Source organism: Pieris brassicae, chromosome 3, assembly GCF_905147105.1.
Source record: "Pieris brassicae chromosome 3, ilPieBrab1.1, whole genome shotgun sequence".
NCBI lineage: Eukaryota > Metazoa > Arthropoda > Insecta > Lepidoptera > Pieridae > Pieris > Pieris brassicae.
Genome location: NC_059667.1, coordinates 21,296,187 through 21,310,444, shown reverse-complemented (window position 1 = coordinate 21,310,444; position 14,258 = coordinate 21,296,187). Strand labels below are relative to the sequence as shown.

At 33.5% G+C, this 14,258-nt stretch overlaps 2 protein-coding genes and 1 long non-coding RNA gene across 5 annotated transcripts; 1 reads left to right on the top strand and 2 right to left on the bottom strand.

The window, feature by feature from the left end:
* The first annotated feature begins 13 nt into the window (after positions 1–13).
* Positions 14–1,796, top strand: LOC123706636. Of its 2 annotated transcripts, none has more exons than XR_006753414.1 (3): positions 14–297; positions 1,134–1,338; positions 1,471–1,796. It is a non-coding gene; the product is annotated as an uncharacterized LOC123706636 (long non-coding RNA). The 2 variants fall into 2 exon arrangements; XR_006753413.1 differs by having other exon boundaries at positions 20–297; positions 1,511–1,796.
* LOC123706631 (laminin-like protein epi-1) lies at positions 739–6,012 on the bottom strand. Its single transcript, XM_045655903.1, has 5 exons — positions 5,835–6,012; positions 3,916–5,771; positions 3,555–3,697; positions 1,964–2,097; positions 739–969 (listed from the first exon to the last, which is right to left on the bottom strand). Exons 1-5 carry the CDS (start codon positions 5,896–5,898, stop codon positions 740–742), a joined length of 2,427 nt encoding a protein of 808 aa, XP_045511859.1. The 5' UTR covers positions 5,899–6,012; the 3' UTR covers position 739.
* Positions 6,013–6,788: 776 nt separating this feature from the next.
* Positions 6,789–13,782, bottom strand: LOC123707841. Of its 2 annotated transcripts, XM_045658203.1 has the most exons (6): positions 13,640–13,782; positions 10,585–10,757; positions 10,124–10,325; positions 9,144–9,362; positions 8,300–8,480; positions 6,789–7,018 (listed from the first exon to the last, which is right to left on the bottom strand). In XM_045658203.1, exons 1-6 carry the CDS (start codon positions 13,695–13,697, stop codon positions 6,889–6,891), a joined length of 963 nt encoding a protein of 320 aa, XP_045514159.1. In that variant the 5' UTR covers positions 13,698–13,782; the 3' UTR covers positions 6,789–6,888. The 2 variants fall into 2 exon arrangements, with proteins under 2 accessions (XP_045514159.1, XP_045514158.1); XM_045658202.1 differs by lacking the exons at positions 6,789–7,018; positions 8,300–8,480; positions 9,144–9,362; positions 10,124–10,325; positions 10,585–10,757 and adding exons at positions 11,811–12,634; positions 13,123–13,236; positions 13,311–13,346 and having other exon boundaries at positions 13,640–13,764.
* Positions 13,783–14,258: the final 476 nt, after the last annotated feature.

The following is a 14,258-nucleotide window of genomic DNA, read 5'->3' as shown; positions in this document are numbered from 1 at the left end:
AATTTAATTAGTCGCGGAATTAATTAAACCACTTATATTGTGTAAATCTTGATTATTTCCTTTAATATTAGAATACTTTTCTCGAATTTAATTACAATTTCACTGAAGTTCAGTATCTGTGCGTTTAGCGTTAGCGATGTAGCAATTATTTAAGTCCAATAGAACTTTTATAAGGCATGAACCGCTAATATTTAAGTGGAATAGTTTTGACTGTCAACTAACGCCAAATAATATTGTTTCATCAGGAACTCCTCCGCCGTTACACAAGCGTGTTGCTTGTGATATTCCTTTAAAAGGGTATTTATTTATATTATATTATGTTCAAAAGTTACTTAGATATAAATAAATAATAAGTAAATCTATCGTAATAGCGAATCAACAAATCAATAAAAACAGTTGAGTTATTTATAACAATTATAAATAGCTCGACTTATTATTGATTTTTTTGTTGTTACTGACTATGACTTCTTTAACAAAAATGTTTTATGTAGACGGAACAGTAAAATTAAAACTTTTATTATTCTTTCAATTTTTATTGTCGCTGTCACGAATAGAGGTAATTTTTTTATTCAAATACTTCGAAATAACAACACGATCACAACTGTCACAATAATGTACATAACAAAATACATTTTGATTATTTTGACATTATTAACAATTAATTTCATTAATAATAATATTATTAATAATGTCAATAGCCATACAACATTTCTATCCTTCGTCGTAATTAAACTATCGTTTAATTAAGAACCACTTTATTATCAACAAGAAACAATGGCTTGGAGTTCGTACAATTTCCGGCATCACTTTTGAAGCAATGCTCTTCTATGACGTAGCCGTCTTCACATGTGCATATAAAACAGTCGTCTAAGATTTTTCCAGGCTTTTCACATTTATATAGTGTATGTTGGTGCTCCACTTTGAGAACAATGGTCCCGTTTGAGTTGGGTATCGTACTTTCTGTATTATCTGTAGAAAAATTAATGTAAATTACGTAATTAATCTTAAAATTCTAGTGAAGTAAATTTAAGAAGTTAAGCTATCAATATGAAAGTTAAGTTATTGTTTTTAAAAAAGAACCTGGCAATGTTTGGAAAGAATAACTCTAAGATAAAGAAATATAACTTTTATAGAACAGGAGGCTGGAGGTTAAACTGGTGTTAACGCAGCCCATACACTTTCGTGATTGAGTTGCCGGTTTTTAACAATTGTTACGGTCTTTTCTTGAAGGACCCTAAGTCGAATTGGTTTGGAAATACTTCAGTCCAATCCTGGTGCCTCATAGTAGTCGCCAACACTACTTTAAAAATGCTCTGTTATGGAACGACGGATGTCGAGGTGAACTTTATTTAAATGTAATTCTATCTCTAAAACAGTTATTGCTTCTAATCGAAATTTAAAAAAAACCCGCGACAGAAGGTTATTTTACAGAAAAAAAAATGCTGTCGTTAATATTGCTGCTTTTTATAGGATTTATAACTCCATGAATTAAATTTGCCTGGACTTCCAGGGATGTCATTGTTTGAACGAATCAGTTCACCTACTGTTTTGTTGCCTGCATGTGTTGGCATTTAAATCCCAAAAAAACGTGAATAGAAGAAATAGAAGCGTTAGCAGGAAGCGCATGGAGAAAGAAAGCCAAAGACGGGTAGGAAGCTGAAGGGTTTCCGAACGATGGTAGTGAAGGAAGCTAGGATATTAGGATAACAAGAAAAAAATGCATATAACAAATCTAAGCAGTATATTCTACTTTTGTAATTATTGTCAATTAAACCGTCTTTTATTATTATTGTTAACCTGGTACTTTCAGTATAAATAATTTGGGCTTTCAGTTAAATAACAGTTTCATGGCCTACATGAAGTATTGTATACATTTATGTTTCATAATTTTTTTCAATCAAATCAAGTTTTTTTCAATCAATCAAATTTAAACTATTTTAATATTTATAAAAAAAATGCTTACTTGTCTTGTCACACTTTCTGCCCATAGGCAAGTAATTGAATCCAGGAAAAGCATCTTCACAGAAGGTTGTCTTCGGAAGCGGCCGACAAAATAAATTGATGTTTCCCATATATGGGCATATGCATTGTTGACATCTGCATATGAAAATCAGGGAAATTGTGAAAATTGTTTTTACAACAATGCTGATTATCTGTCTTAAAAACACCTGTATACTTGTACCCTCAAGAATTGTATAACCAACGATTTAAAAAATATGTTTAAGAGTGGTTATTTATAAGTTATCTCTTCCTCTATTTCCCTAGTAGCAACCCCACCACCACCCATTACCACATTAGTCACGGGAGATGATTAGAAAAGAATTTGTTTTATTCCTTTTTGAGATTTTAGTAATTTAAGGATAAGAACAAACAATCAGCTACGAGCTCTTAAATATAATTAAATTTCATAACAAACTGTGTTACTAATTGACAAGTGTAGTAGGGTGACTAGGTGTTACTGATCGTGTAACTTGCACTCTCACTTCTGCTCTGCGATTGGCCGAAGCGTAATCGACCATTCCGCTTGGAGAAGCGAAAGTAAACAATGTTCAGTGCCCGTACTCTGTAAGTCTTGGTAGCGATTCCATTGAGACCATTAATTAACTAAATAATTGGCTGAATCTCGTTGGGGTTTTTTTCAAGGAAGGTGATTAAATTTTTAAAGGCAAGATGCCTTTATAGCGTATGCGACTATTTTTTTTATGTAATAGCAGGCAAATGGGCAAGAGGCTCATCTGATGTTTAGAGATACCGCCGCCCATGGACATTTACATTGCCAGAAGGCTCGCAAGTGCGTTGCGGGCCTTTCAAGAATTGATACGCTCTTTTCTTGAAGGACCCTAAGTCGCATTGTTTCGGAAATACTTCAGTGAGCAGCTGGTTCCACATAGTGGTGATGCGTGGCAAAAACTGCCTTAGAAAACGCTCAGATGTGGAACAACGGACCTCGAGGTGATACGGATGGTATAAGTAATTGGAGAGTAATTGGACCATAGATTTAACACCGATTGTAAATAATTTAACTTTGACATTATTTTATTTTCTTAATAAGAGACATTGTAAAAATTGATATGACATTTGCATGCCTATTTATATATGGCTGATTGTGCGGATATTTGTAGTTGATCGATCTAATTGTAACACTATCTTGGCAAATAAACGATTATTATTAGTATTATAAACAATAATTGGACGTAGATGATGTCATCTGTCAATTTACATAATTAGCTAAAAAAATGTAAACAGCGAAATTGTTATAAGATATAAACAAAATTGTGACAATTACAGCCTTTTTCTCTCTTAATTATGTACGTTTTCGCGTTTTTATAATACCTAAATATTGTTTGTTGTATTTAATTATGAGGATTATAAAGTTCTATTTTTATTGGTTTCATGAATCGCTATTGCGAGTTACAGAGTCAAATTAACAAATTCTATCATCTATGAATATGAAATGATTAGGATTTTGACAGACGAAGTAGATTTGTCACCGTTTACTTAAGATCGGTTAGGATTAAGTGTCTGAGGAAAAAATATTTATCATTATTAACTACCTTACTATATACATAGATCCAGGCGTACACTCATCTCTTTCAGATCCTACGTGTACTGTGTATTCCATACATAGGTCTAAATTGAATCTTTTCAATCGATTATGGGAAACCGCATTCCCGTTTGTATTTTCAGTATCTATGATCTGAAAAATCTATTACTTTAGACTACTACAATCAGATGTTACTGTTTCAACGATGATGGCTGGACTAAAACTCATTTTTGAATATAATTGATCGTTTAAGTCGAAACGTGGTTGAGTTACAAACACAATTCCATACTATCAAATTTATTACTAAGATGAAGAATAATATCATGAGCAACGGGTACACCATGTTTTGATAACAAAAATCTTTATCTTACCGATAGTCCGTTGGTAGTTTCCGCAGTGTCATCACATCCTCCAGTTTCACAACTGGCATACATTTTCAAACCCATTTCAGGACACATACAAATTTTGCATCCAATCATAAATTCTTCTCCGGGAAAACAGTGATCTAGCGACCTTATATACTCTGGTTTATCTACTTTTTGTGACAGGTTAGAAAAGTTCAAAGGAGCAACTCCACATTTATGTTGAGTGCATACTCTGTCTATTTTATCGCCATTTGGCGGACATACACATACATTACAATCGACAGTGAATAGATGCCCGGCGGTACAATCATTTGACCTCATTATATTCTTTTGACAATGATTCTTCGTGCATTTAGCAACGTTTTTGATTCCATCCTTTGGACAAAAGCAGATATTGCAATCAACTTCATAATATGCGAGGGGCTCGCACGTAAATTTATCCATACCTATCGTTTGGTCGATTCCTTCATCATAGCAACTGTTTTTGGTACACGCTCGGTCTTTTAAAATTCCACTCTCTGGGCATATACAGAAATTACATTTCACTTTTGATATGGCACCCGGTGTGCATACTCCATCTGTATTAACAGTTGTTATTGGAAGTGATCTAAATTTATGTGTGGCTACTATTGTTCTTTTAGCTTCACAATCATCGTTGGTACACCATTTTTGATCAATTGTACCATTTATATTGCAATAACAGGAATTGCAGTCAACCGTGACGAATGTGCCGGGTTCACATTCAGTGTTGATGTTATAGGCGTCTTGTGTTCTTGGAGAGTGGGTTTGTAATCTAATTTTTGATGTTGTGCAAAATTTAAAACTTTTATATCCGCTCTCAGGACACAAGCAATACCTTTCATCTTCAATATATATTAAATTTGGTACACATAAGACATCGTCTTCATTTTGTTTTAGATTTTTAATACTGTATAAATCTACATAACTTTCATTTACAAATTTTTGTAGCAAACGTAGTTTGTTTTGATAGTTGCAGACTCTTGTGCAATAGATACCAGTAGTCATGCCATTTTTAGGGCAAAAACATTCGACACAATTTGGAACGACTTCACCGGGGCTACACGATTGGCTATCAGGATATAAGTGAATGTTAGATGTTTTGGTGCAATCTATTTCCACGCATCTATTCTCGTCGACAGTTCCTTCGAAGCTACAGTCGCAAAAGAGACACCTTGGTTTTAGAAAAGTAAATGGTGTACATTGCATATTTAAATTCCTAAGCTGTAGAAAAGCTGGTTTGTTTTTGTTTTTACATGTTGCCCTGGTACAAAGATTTTCATCTATATTGCTGCTTTCGGGACACAAGCAGATATGACAATCTTTTCTATAATACGTACCTGGGATGCATCTTCTTATTACTTGCTTTGCAGGGGTCTGACATTTTTCAACACATTTATCGAGAACGAAGAAGCCATTTTCGGAGCAGACACATTCGATGCACGGAAAGACATACATGACATTGGGGATGCAATAATTATTTTTAGCAACTTGGAAATCGAAGTTGGTTTCCGTCAGACAGGATGAGTCTTTAGAACAGTGAGCTTCTACGGAAAGGCCAGATGCTGGACAGGTGCATAGCTTACAATCGACGTAATATGATTTAAATGGCCTACATTTAGGGCCATAAGCTGATAAGCCATCTTTAGTGCAAATATTTGAACAAACAAATTCCCTATTTTGTTGGCAAATGCACTGCGTACAGCCTTCTTTTACGACTTGTCCAATCTGACAAATTGGTCGACGTTCAATTGTTTTGCAGCTTGCATCACTCCATAAACCGTAGTTATTGCAACTGCATAATCGATTATTTAATACGAATTGCGTGTCGGGAACGCACGTACCTGAGTGATAAAAAAAACATCAGTAAAGGATAAAATATACCGTATTATATTAATGTTACTTACGGTAGCTATGTATTTGATATGGCAAATGTGATAATAAAGTTAAAAATGTCACAGTCATGCACATTTGTGTTGTGAATTATGAAGTTTAATATCGATTTTGAGTGGAGAATGAAATTGAAATGGATTTATTTCACGCTTTAGGACCAAAACATAAAAGAGTTACATGCTTTATGACTATTTTTCATTTCGTATGTTAGCAATTATTTTCCTATATGAAATTTTTAATTTTTTGGTTTGTTATCTATGACGTGATGATGCTGCATATAATATAAAATTTCGTAACCCTTGAAGTAGTTCCCTTTATAGAAACGCATACTTCTATACCTAATATATACAAGTATATCACAATAGTAGTTGATAAAATTTATCCGTTAAACAAAGGCATCGTCGATTTGTATATCTACAAAACATCAAAATCCGAACAAATCTCTTGTTCCGCCTTAGAGGATAATAAATGTATTTCCAAAGGAAGTGGTACGTTTAGATTGATTAATTTTTAAAAAAGTCAGCCATTTTGAAATATCCATGTGAAGTTATTTATAATTGTTGTCAAATCTTATCTTATACTCTAAAATCTCCCTTTAAAAAGCTACGCCTCCCCTTGAAAGCACACGGCAGTGAACTATAACTTCTGGGAAGTTGTTGATAGCCATGGCCTATTTTTTTTAAATATATCGTAGTGCCATTTGCAGGCTTCCACAGCCGTGTTGGATCCCTTGGTAAATACAGGCGAGGTTCTTAATTGTTTTGAACTATTCTGGATCCTTTTCACAGTCAAGGCAAGCAAAGTCTTTTAGTCTAACCTCTTTAAAGGACTAACTTTTCGTCTGTTAATAACATTTCATCATGATCATATGCGAACTATTTACGGACTAGCAAGTTTTTATTGTAAAGAGAAATCTTCATACGCACATCGGGTTCAAAAGCAGGTCAGGTTAGAGAAAAAAAAAATTGTCAGAAGGGAGTTATGTAACTTAACGTTAGTAAACTGATATATATTTTGGTTAATAATTAATTGATAAATTTGTCAATATAATATATTTTATAGGACCGGTTATAGGCCATGTTTTTCCAAGTGTAGACGTTGCTTTTCAAGTTTCACCACCTGGGCGTAGTTGAGGCAGGTCTTTTGGGTACATCTGAGAGTAGAATCCGACTGGCAATGGCACTGGTTACATTGGACACTTGACAAAAAGAAATTATATAAGTGTAACAAAAGTTTACTATACTATTGATATATTGATATGTGTTAAGTAAGATTTTATTTGAGGCTTAATGTTAGTCACTGCACTAATTCAGTCAACCTACGCCCGTACTCCAATTGGTGTCAGTCTCAGCTGGACTCCACATCAATCCAGCATAAAGTTCAAAAAGATAAGTTTTAATGCTGTTTGAGTGACGTTCTAGTCACGGGCTAAGTTGTGTTTGAAGAAACAATTTAAAAAAAATGTGTGGCTACTGATGTACACGAGTTAGAAGTTATAATTCTTTAACAAGATAAAAAAATTCAAATATTTTATTCTACAATTGCAGAAAAAACTACACTAACAATAGATAAAAGGTATTTAATATAGTTAAATGAAGTTTATTTAATCATAAAAAATATTTCTACATAATTAAAGAAATGGACACACACAAATGACTATGCTAATGCTATGGTAAAAATTTACTCCAATAATTTTTCCCTAACGTGCCAAAAGTAGTATAACTTCAAAAGTATATTAATAAATTAAAATTGCAAGGAAATATAAATAACAATAATAAATTACAGAGTGCAATAGGTGGCCTCATTTAATTATTCTGATTAAACTGACTGTGTTGCCATGGTTACCATTTTTAACAGGGAATATCTTATTTACTAGACCAGCTTTATCCCACGTCTAACCATTACATTGCCATTACATGACCTTAAAAGGAAATTATTTTGAAAGAAAGCAGTTTGCTCACAGGGTCTAGTATTTTAAAAGCCTGGCGTAAGTCGTCGGACGCCAGACGCTTTTTCATGAGATACCATTCATATCACAGCAACATTTACTTAGTATCATTATTTTGTATACGTGAATGGTTCATATTGAAACTAAAATATTCACTATCATTTAAATCATTCCGTTGATCCGTACAGCAGTGTTAAAATATTATTGGAAATTTTCAATAATTTCTAGATAATTCTAGAATCTATAGTTTCAAAGTTGCTTTTCTGTTCTGGTTTCGCTTATAAGCTAAACAATAATGCTACACAGAAGGATAAACACGAAAGAAGGAAGACGCTATTTGATACCTGTCCTTGCATCTTTAGGACGTGGAAGCAAGGAGCTGGTTACATGGACAAAGGTTGTTTTGATGTTACAATATAAGGTTGTAAATTGTTAATGTAACAAATGTTTGACGGCCAATATAACCTCAGTTCAGAACTCGGGAAGTTTACCCGATCAGGTTTCGAATCATAAAACAAATGAGCCACTTACGTATACGTAGTCCCCGGCACACATTTCTCCTTATCAGGGTTCAAAGCCAAGGGCACTTTAGCTGCGTGATTTGTCAATTTCTCACGTTCCTCACACTGCGGTATTCCTTTGCAAACAGTGATTCGATCCACGCAATTGCATTGGACACAGCCGTACGATTCATTTTGATGACATGTTTTACCTGTGTAAATGTGAGATTCGTAATGTCAAGGGATTGTATTGATGCAGGATATTTTCGTAGCCACCGAGTTGCTTAGGAACTTTTAAATGATGCCACTCTGCGGTCGGATGTCTCAAGCCGATGTTGCGTTTTTATATGTATACATTGTTAAATGCTCAAATACTGGACAGTAATCTCTTATTAACACGATGTTTTAAGTAGAAAGGAGTGCACATAGAATTCTAGTTGTATGCATGAAATAAGATAGGAGTCTTATTCATTAGGACGAAATGTCGTCCCATATTAATTGCTAAACTTCAAAATCAGCAGAATTTTCCAAATTCCGTCATCAAAAACCAACCTAGGAGTTGAAGCACCTCTCTCAAATACTTCGCGAATGTAATAGAATAAACACTACTTATCCAGAGCTTGGTATATTTGATAGTGGTCTGATCAATTTAAAAAAAGCATTGTTAAGAAACTGAAACCTAATCCGCTGTTCTACTAGTAATTTTTTGCTTGGCAATGACCAATGAAAATTTATTAGTAAAAACTAAAATTGCAAGTCTAATATTTTTATTTATTACGATTTATGTTTATCATAAATCGTAAGAAATGTAGTGAATGAATAAATAGGAGTATCATGTTTCCAAAGCTGATAGTATATTATTTATATTTCCTTACCAGAGAGTTTCTTTGCTTCAATTTTGATGAGACCCTTTTTCGATAAGCAGAGTTTTTCTTCGCAAATTAAATTATTTGATTCCTGGCACAGACATCCATTGCAATCAATACGATACATCCTTCCCGGCTCACATTTATCAGAAAGACTATTCAGAGTTCGGAACTTTTCTATATCCTGATGCTTAAATGGGAATGTCTTAAGTTTCGTCTTTGAATTAACTTAAAATAATAAGAAAATAATTATTTATTATATCTCTTCACTATTCTAGAATTAAAAATTAGATGTCTTTAGTATGTAAAGGGCCAAATGATAAAACTCATGAAAGCATACTGAATTTTTTTATGTTAGGCGGGCTGAAAAGTTCGCATATAAAAAATATTTTTTCAAATAAAATTTGCTTTGATTATACAAGAGAGCGACACAACGATTATAGCGGTCATACAATTTTTCGTTACCATTTTTATAGTACGATTTATCATTAGCCCCAAAAACTTTGCCGAGAAAGTTTTGTAATTTTTTGGGAGCGTAATCTTAATTATTTATGTTTTAAGAACTCTCAATTATCAATGACTTTAAGAACTGGTACGCTTTTCTTGAGGTACCTTAAGTCGAATTGGTTCGGAAATATTTCAGTGGGTCGCTGGTTCCACATAGTGGTGGTGCCAAAAACTGCTTTAAGAAACGCTAAGTGGAGCGACGGACGTCGAGGTGATACGAATGGAATTTTGTATTCTGCCTTGAGGTCCGATCATGCAAATCAGCAGCTGGTAGCTTGTACACCAAAACTTTGTAAAAACAGTTACGAAGAGTGTTTTGCCAGTTCTTCACCTGCTTGATGCCTGGTTTAAATAGGAAATGTTTCGTTTTTTTTTCAATTGAAGATCACATATGTACACTACATACCAACATCAATAAAGGCTAATTGATTACCTGAAACGCCTTTGAATAAATATCGATGAAGGAAAGAAGTATAACTTACGACGAAGTGTACCCCGACATGTCTCCGCACATATCAGTTTCTTCAGAAAACTGCAGAAACAAATCTGACATGACTTTTTTACTATCTTTCCTGGTGTACTACACGTTTCTGAGTTACTCTTGACCAGTTTTGTTAGACTTCCGTGTAAGCCACTCCTTGCGATTGTATCGTTATTAGTATTAGCTGATCTCCAGTAACGATTCTGTAAATTGTTTATTTGAAAAAGAAATACATTTGAACAGAGCATGTTTCCTATTTTAATATTATATTATTGTAAATTACAAGATTAATACAGAGTTTTTTTGCGCCTGATATTTTTTGTCGTTTGATTAGCTAGTTATTGAGTCTCGACTCGCGCAAACTGTAACTCATCAGAATCATTTTTTGACGTACAGCAATCTGGCTGATGAACCTTTGCTTTATGTTTAAATGTCATGAGTGATGAGTAACATAATACATACTTTTAAGCTCTTAATAAAGCTCTGTTCTAGACACGCCATTTTCGTACACATGAGAACATTATTAAAGCCGCATCTACAGGTGTTGCATCCTGCTTTGTACAAGTTACCCACTTTACAACTCTGTCCGTCATGTATTTCCGGAAGGTGAAAATTTGAGAAGTCCTTCAAGTTTGCTAAGAAAATAAAAAATATTTACGCTAATTTGTTATATTTCTAATCATTTTTATGCAGAGGTATAGTGTATTGGTATAATAAATGTGAAAGGTAACCCTAGACCAGCGTTGTTCTTGATATTTTTATTTTGTTTTTGCTAAAAAAACACATTAGCATAATACACGTATAAAATGTTATATAAAAAGGATATATACGTGTGAAAATGACATGAGAACTTATGATCCACGCAACTTCCTCACAATGGAGAAGCCATCAAAATCTCTGTACACTCCCGAGGGGATTCTTTGTATCGAAGAAGCCGCATGGGTCCGCCAAGTAAATATATGAACTGCAAGGTAGCTAAAACGACTCCGCAAAAGGCTTTGTGGACGTTTTTGGTTACTCCATAAACCAAAAACGTCCACAAAGTCATTTTTCATCACATTTTTCTTGTTTTCAATTCAAACCAAATCAGTCTGGACCATTAAACGATAAGCGCAAACAAATATATTCTTGGAGAAGCTATTTAACTAAATCATTGTTAACAACTTGTGATATTTTGTATTTCAGATTCGTATGATTTAGACAAACATTTTAGCGAATCAATGATGTAAAAGAACCCTACTGATAGAATGGATTTTTTACATTTTTTGACAGAAAACGGGATCGCTGTAGCCATTGACGCGGTAAGCTTATAGGAACATAGGAAGTGTTTGAAATTAAACAATCTTATGATGTATCCCTTATATATTGGTATAAATAAATCAGTCACACAATTAAAACTAAACGGAAAAAAAGTTAAACAAGTCAAAACTTGATTTTAAAAGTCCTAAATTTAAAGAAAAAACTTTTTAACCGGATTGAATCTATGTATTATTATAAACTTATAATTATTTTACATAATTTTAAATTTAAATTTTCGTCACCGTGACCACGCACGCTGTAAAGCACGCGAAACGTCGGATACATAACTTCAATCCGGTTCAAAAGTGTTTTCTTTCAATGTGTAAAATCTATGTTAACAAAAGACAATACTAAGTCCTAAATTATGCTCTCCCGTCTTAAAAAACAAATGAAGGCTCAAAAAATTCTTTATTTAAATGTAGCCCTATGAAGACTGCATCTCAATCGTTCGATGATATTAAACCTCTCCTCAGTGCTAATCCGTCTATAATAAAATCATCTAAGCAGACCATCGTAGTGCAAGACAATTCTTCATTTAATGTACAAATGCAAGTGTTGCATTTAAGTTTGTACTTTTGACCTGGAATACAAAGGTCATTAACGCTTTGTACTATAGGTAGTTCGTCGTTATTCGATCTTCTTGAATTAACTTTATTTTGTCGACAATCTCGTTTGGTGCAAAGCAATTGACCACTCTCTTCGCAAATACAATGGTTGCAATCGATATAATATTCCCTAAATGCAGTGCATTTTTTATTCGACTTAAAACCTACATCTGTAACTGCTTTTGTGTCAGCAGTGTTGAGTTCCTGTATAAGATTGGGGCTTATTTTCTTGCACAATTTATCGATATAGTAATTTACGTCGCTACAAAGACAAATTTCGTTATGTGTCCGTAGGAAATCTCCAAAGAGGCAAAAGTCAGCTTTAGTAGCCGTTTTACAATGTCGATTAGTACAGCTTGTAGCTTGAATTAGGCCAGATTTATCGCATTTGCATACATTACAATCGATAAGGTATAGACTGTTTGATTTACAAGTGACGTTGGATCTGAGATTTCCGTAAACTATGGGTAGGTCTGTTCTGACAGTACGTATGACTTTTCGACAGTTTTCAGAAAGCCATAGTCCACTATCAGAACACGTGCACACTGTGTGGTCTTTTATATATCTTATGTTCGATTGGCATTCTACAGTCCGCACTATAAGGTCCGCTAAAAATAAAACAAAATTATTGTGAAACTAAACCTCATATTTAGAACAATTTGCAGACTGTGTTACTACAAAGGATACGACCTAAAATTTTGTACACTGTCAATGATACGGTATTATCGGGGTTTTATTGTTTAAACTATTATAATAATAAAGCCTTTATTTCTGTAGTTTTCACACATAGTACATAAGAAATGTGAAATACAAAAAAAAATGCAAAATAAAAATAAATATAATAATTAATCGGCAAGCCGGTTGGTTTTCTTTAAACAGCTTGTCCTTGGACATAGGCCTAGGTTAGCCTATTAAATTCACATTAATTATCTTCATATAAAAAAGATTTTTTTACTTCTGACATGGAAGAAACATTGCTCCTATATCGCTATTAAGTCTCTGCCTATATAAACATCGTTTTACTAGAACTTATACCAAGCAGCATTAAATCTCTAGTAGTATTTAAAAAGTTATATAATTTATTTTATAATTATACTTGTTTGAGAGCATTTTATCCCGCGACAGATGTAGACTCCATCGATATTGCATACGCAAGTTATGCATGGACCTCTTGATGTTGCAGTTGGTATGCATTTATTTGAGGGCTGTTCTAAAAGAATGCGTTTTAGTATTTATTATATTATATATCATTGTATACATTTCACTTTATAGGCGGATACTTACTGTAAATAGTTTTTGGTGTTACCCACCCAAGTGGCACTGGCAAAAAACAAGTGTTGTTAAGTTCGATTGTCATTACGCGAGTATTTCACTTTTCATTTTGCCTTAAATCTCTACAGATAATCTGATAAGTAGATAAACCGTTGACGATAGTAAAAAAAACAATAATTACAATGCCAAAATATCGAACAATTAAATATAAATATTTTATACTGAATTAAATGTTACGATTAACTTCGTTATATTCTAGAATACTCATAGAACAGTTCCTTTTTTTTTTTGTTGAATTTAATCAGTTATTAAATAAAGGGCAAATAATAAATGAATCTTACATAACAGTGACTGTGTGCTGCTTATAAACACGAGAAAAAGTATTGAAGTCACAACCATAGCGATGTATGGCGACGTTTATCGCGTACAACTCATGAAATTATTGATAAAACTGCTATTGAATTTAAGTACTACTTACGGTTATTTGAATTGTAATTGCTAATTAATTGCCTATTTGAAATTATAATTTTTAAATTCTACTTGTATATTAACTGCCACTAAGGTGGAACTGAATCGAAAATTATTAAAAGAACTTGGTAATTATTATCACTGTGTTAATGTTAATTAAAATTATTGCTTTTTTGCTTGTCAGAAGCGTCGTAGTCAAATGGTCCAGCTATCCAAATTTATTTTCTGCCACATAACATTTGCAACAAACAATAAGATTACAGTTAAGAAAGTATTGTGAGACCTTTCCAAACCAGGTAAGAACCTTTAATATGGATGACCAGGCTTCCATTCTACAGCAAAGTCCTACAGAGTGGTAACAAAAAGTAGCGGTAGATCAGGATGGCTGCTACGTGGTGATAAAAGGAAGAGGTCTGTCTACCTCTTCGTCAGGCAATGAAGTGATGATCAGGAAGGGGCCTAAAGTTGCCAGGGATAGAAAATGGAAACCTA

Coding starts and splice junctions, on each gene's coding strand:
- LOC123706631 (XM_045655903.1), bottom strand. CDS start 5,898: ATGTGCATGACTGTGACATTTTTAACTTTATTATCACATTTGCCATAT. Junction 5,772..5,834: donor ATATCAAATACATAGCTACC/GTAAGTAACATT, acceptor TTTATCACTCAG/GTACGTGCGTTCCCGACACG. Junction 970..1,963: donor CAGAAAGTGTGACAAGACAA/GTAAGCATTTTT, acceptor ATTTTTCTACAG/ATAATACAGAAAGTACGATA.
- LOC123707841 (XM_045658202.1), bottom strand. CDS start 13,697: ATGGTTGTGACTTCAATACTTTTTCTCGTGTTTATAAGCAGCACACAG. Junction 13,347..13,639: donor CAGCACACAGTCACTGTTAT/GTAAGATTCATT, acceptor GTTTTTTGCCAG/TGCCACTTGGGTGGGTAACA. Junction 12,635..13,122: donor GATAAAATGCTCTCAAACAA/GTATAATTATAA, acceptor TTTTATTTTTAG/CGGACCTTATAGTGCGGACT.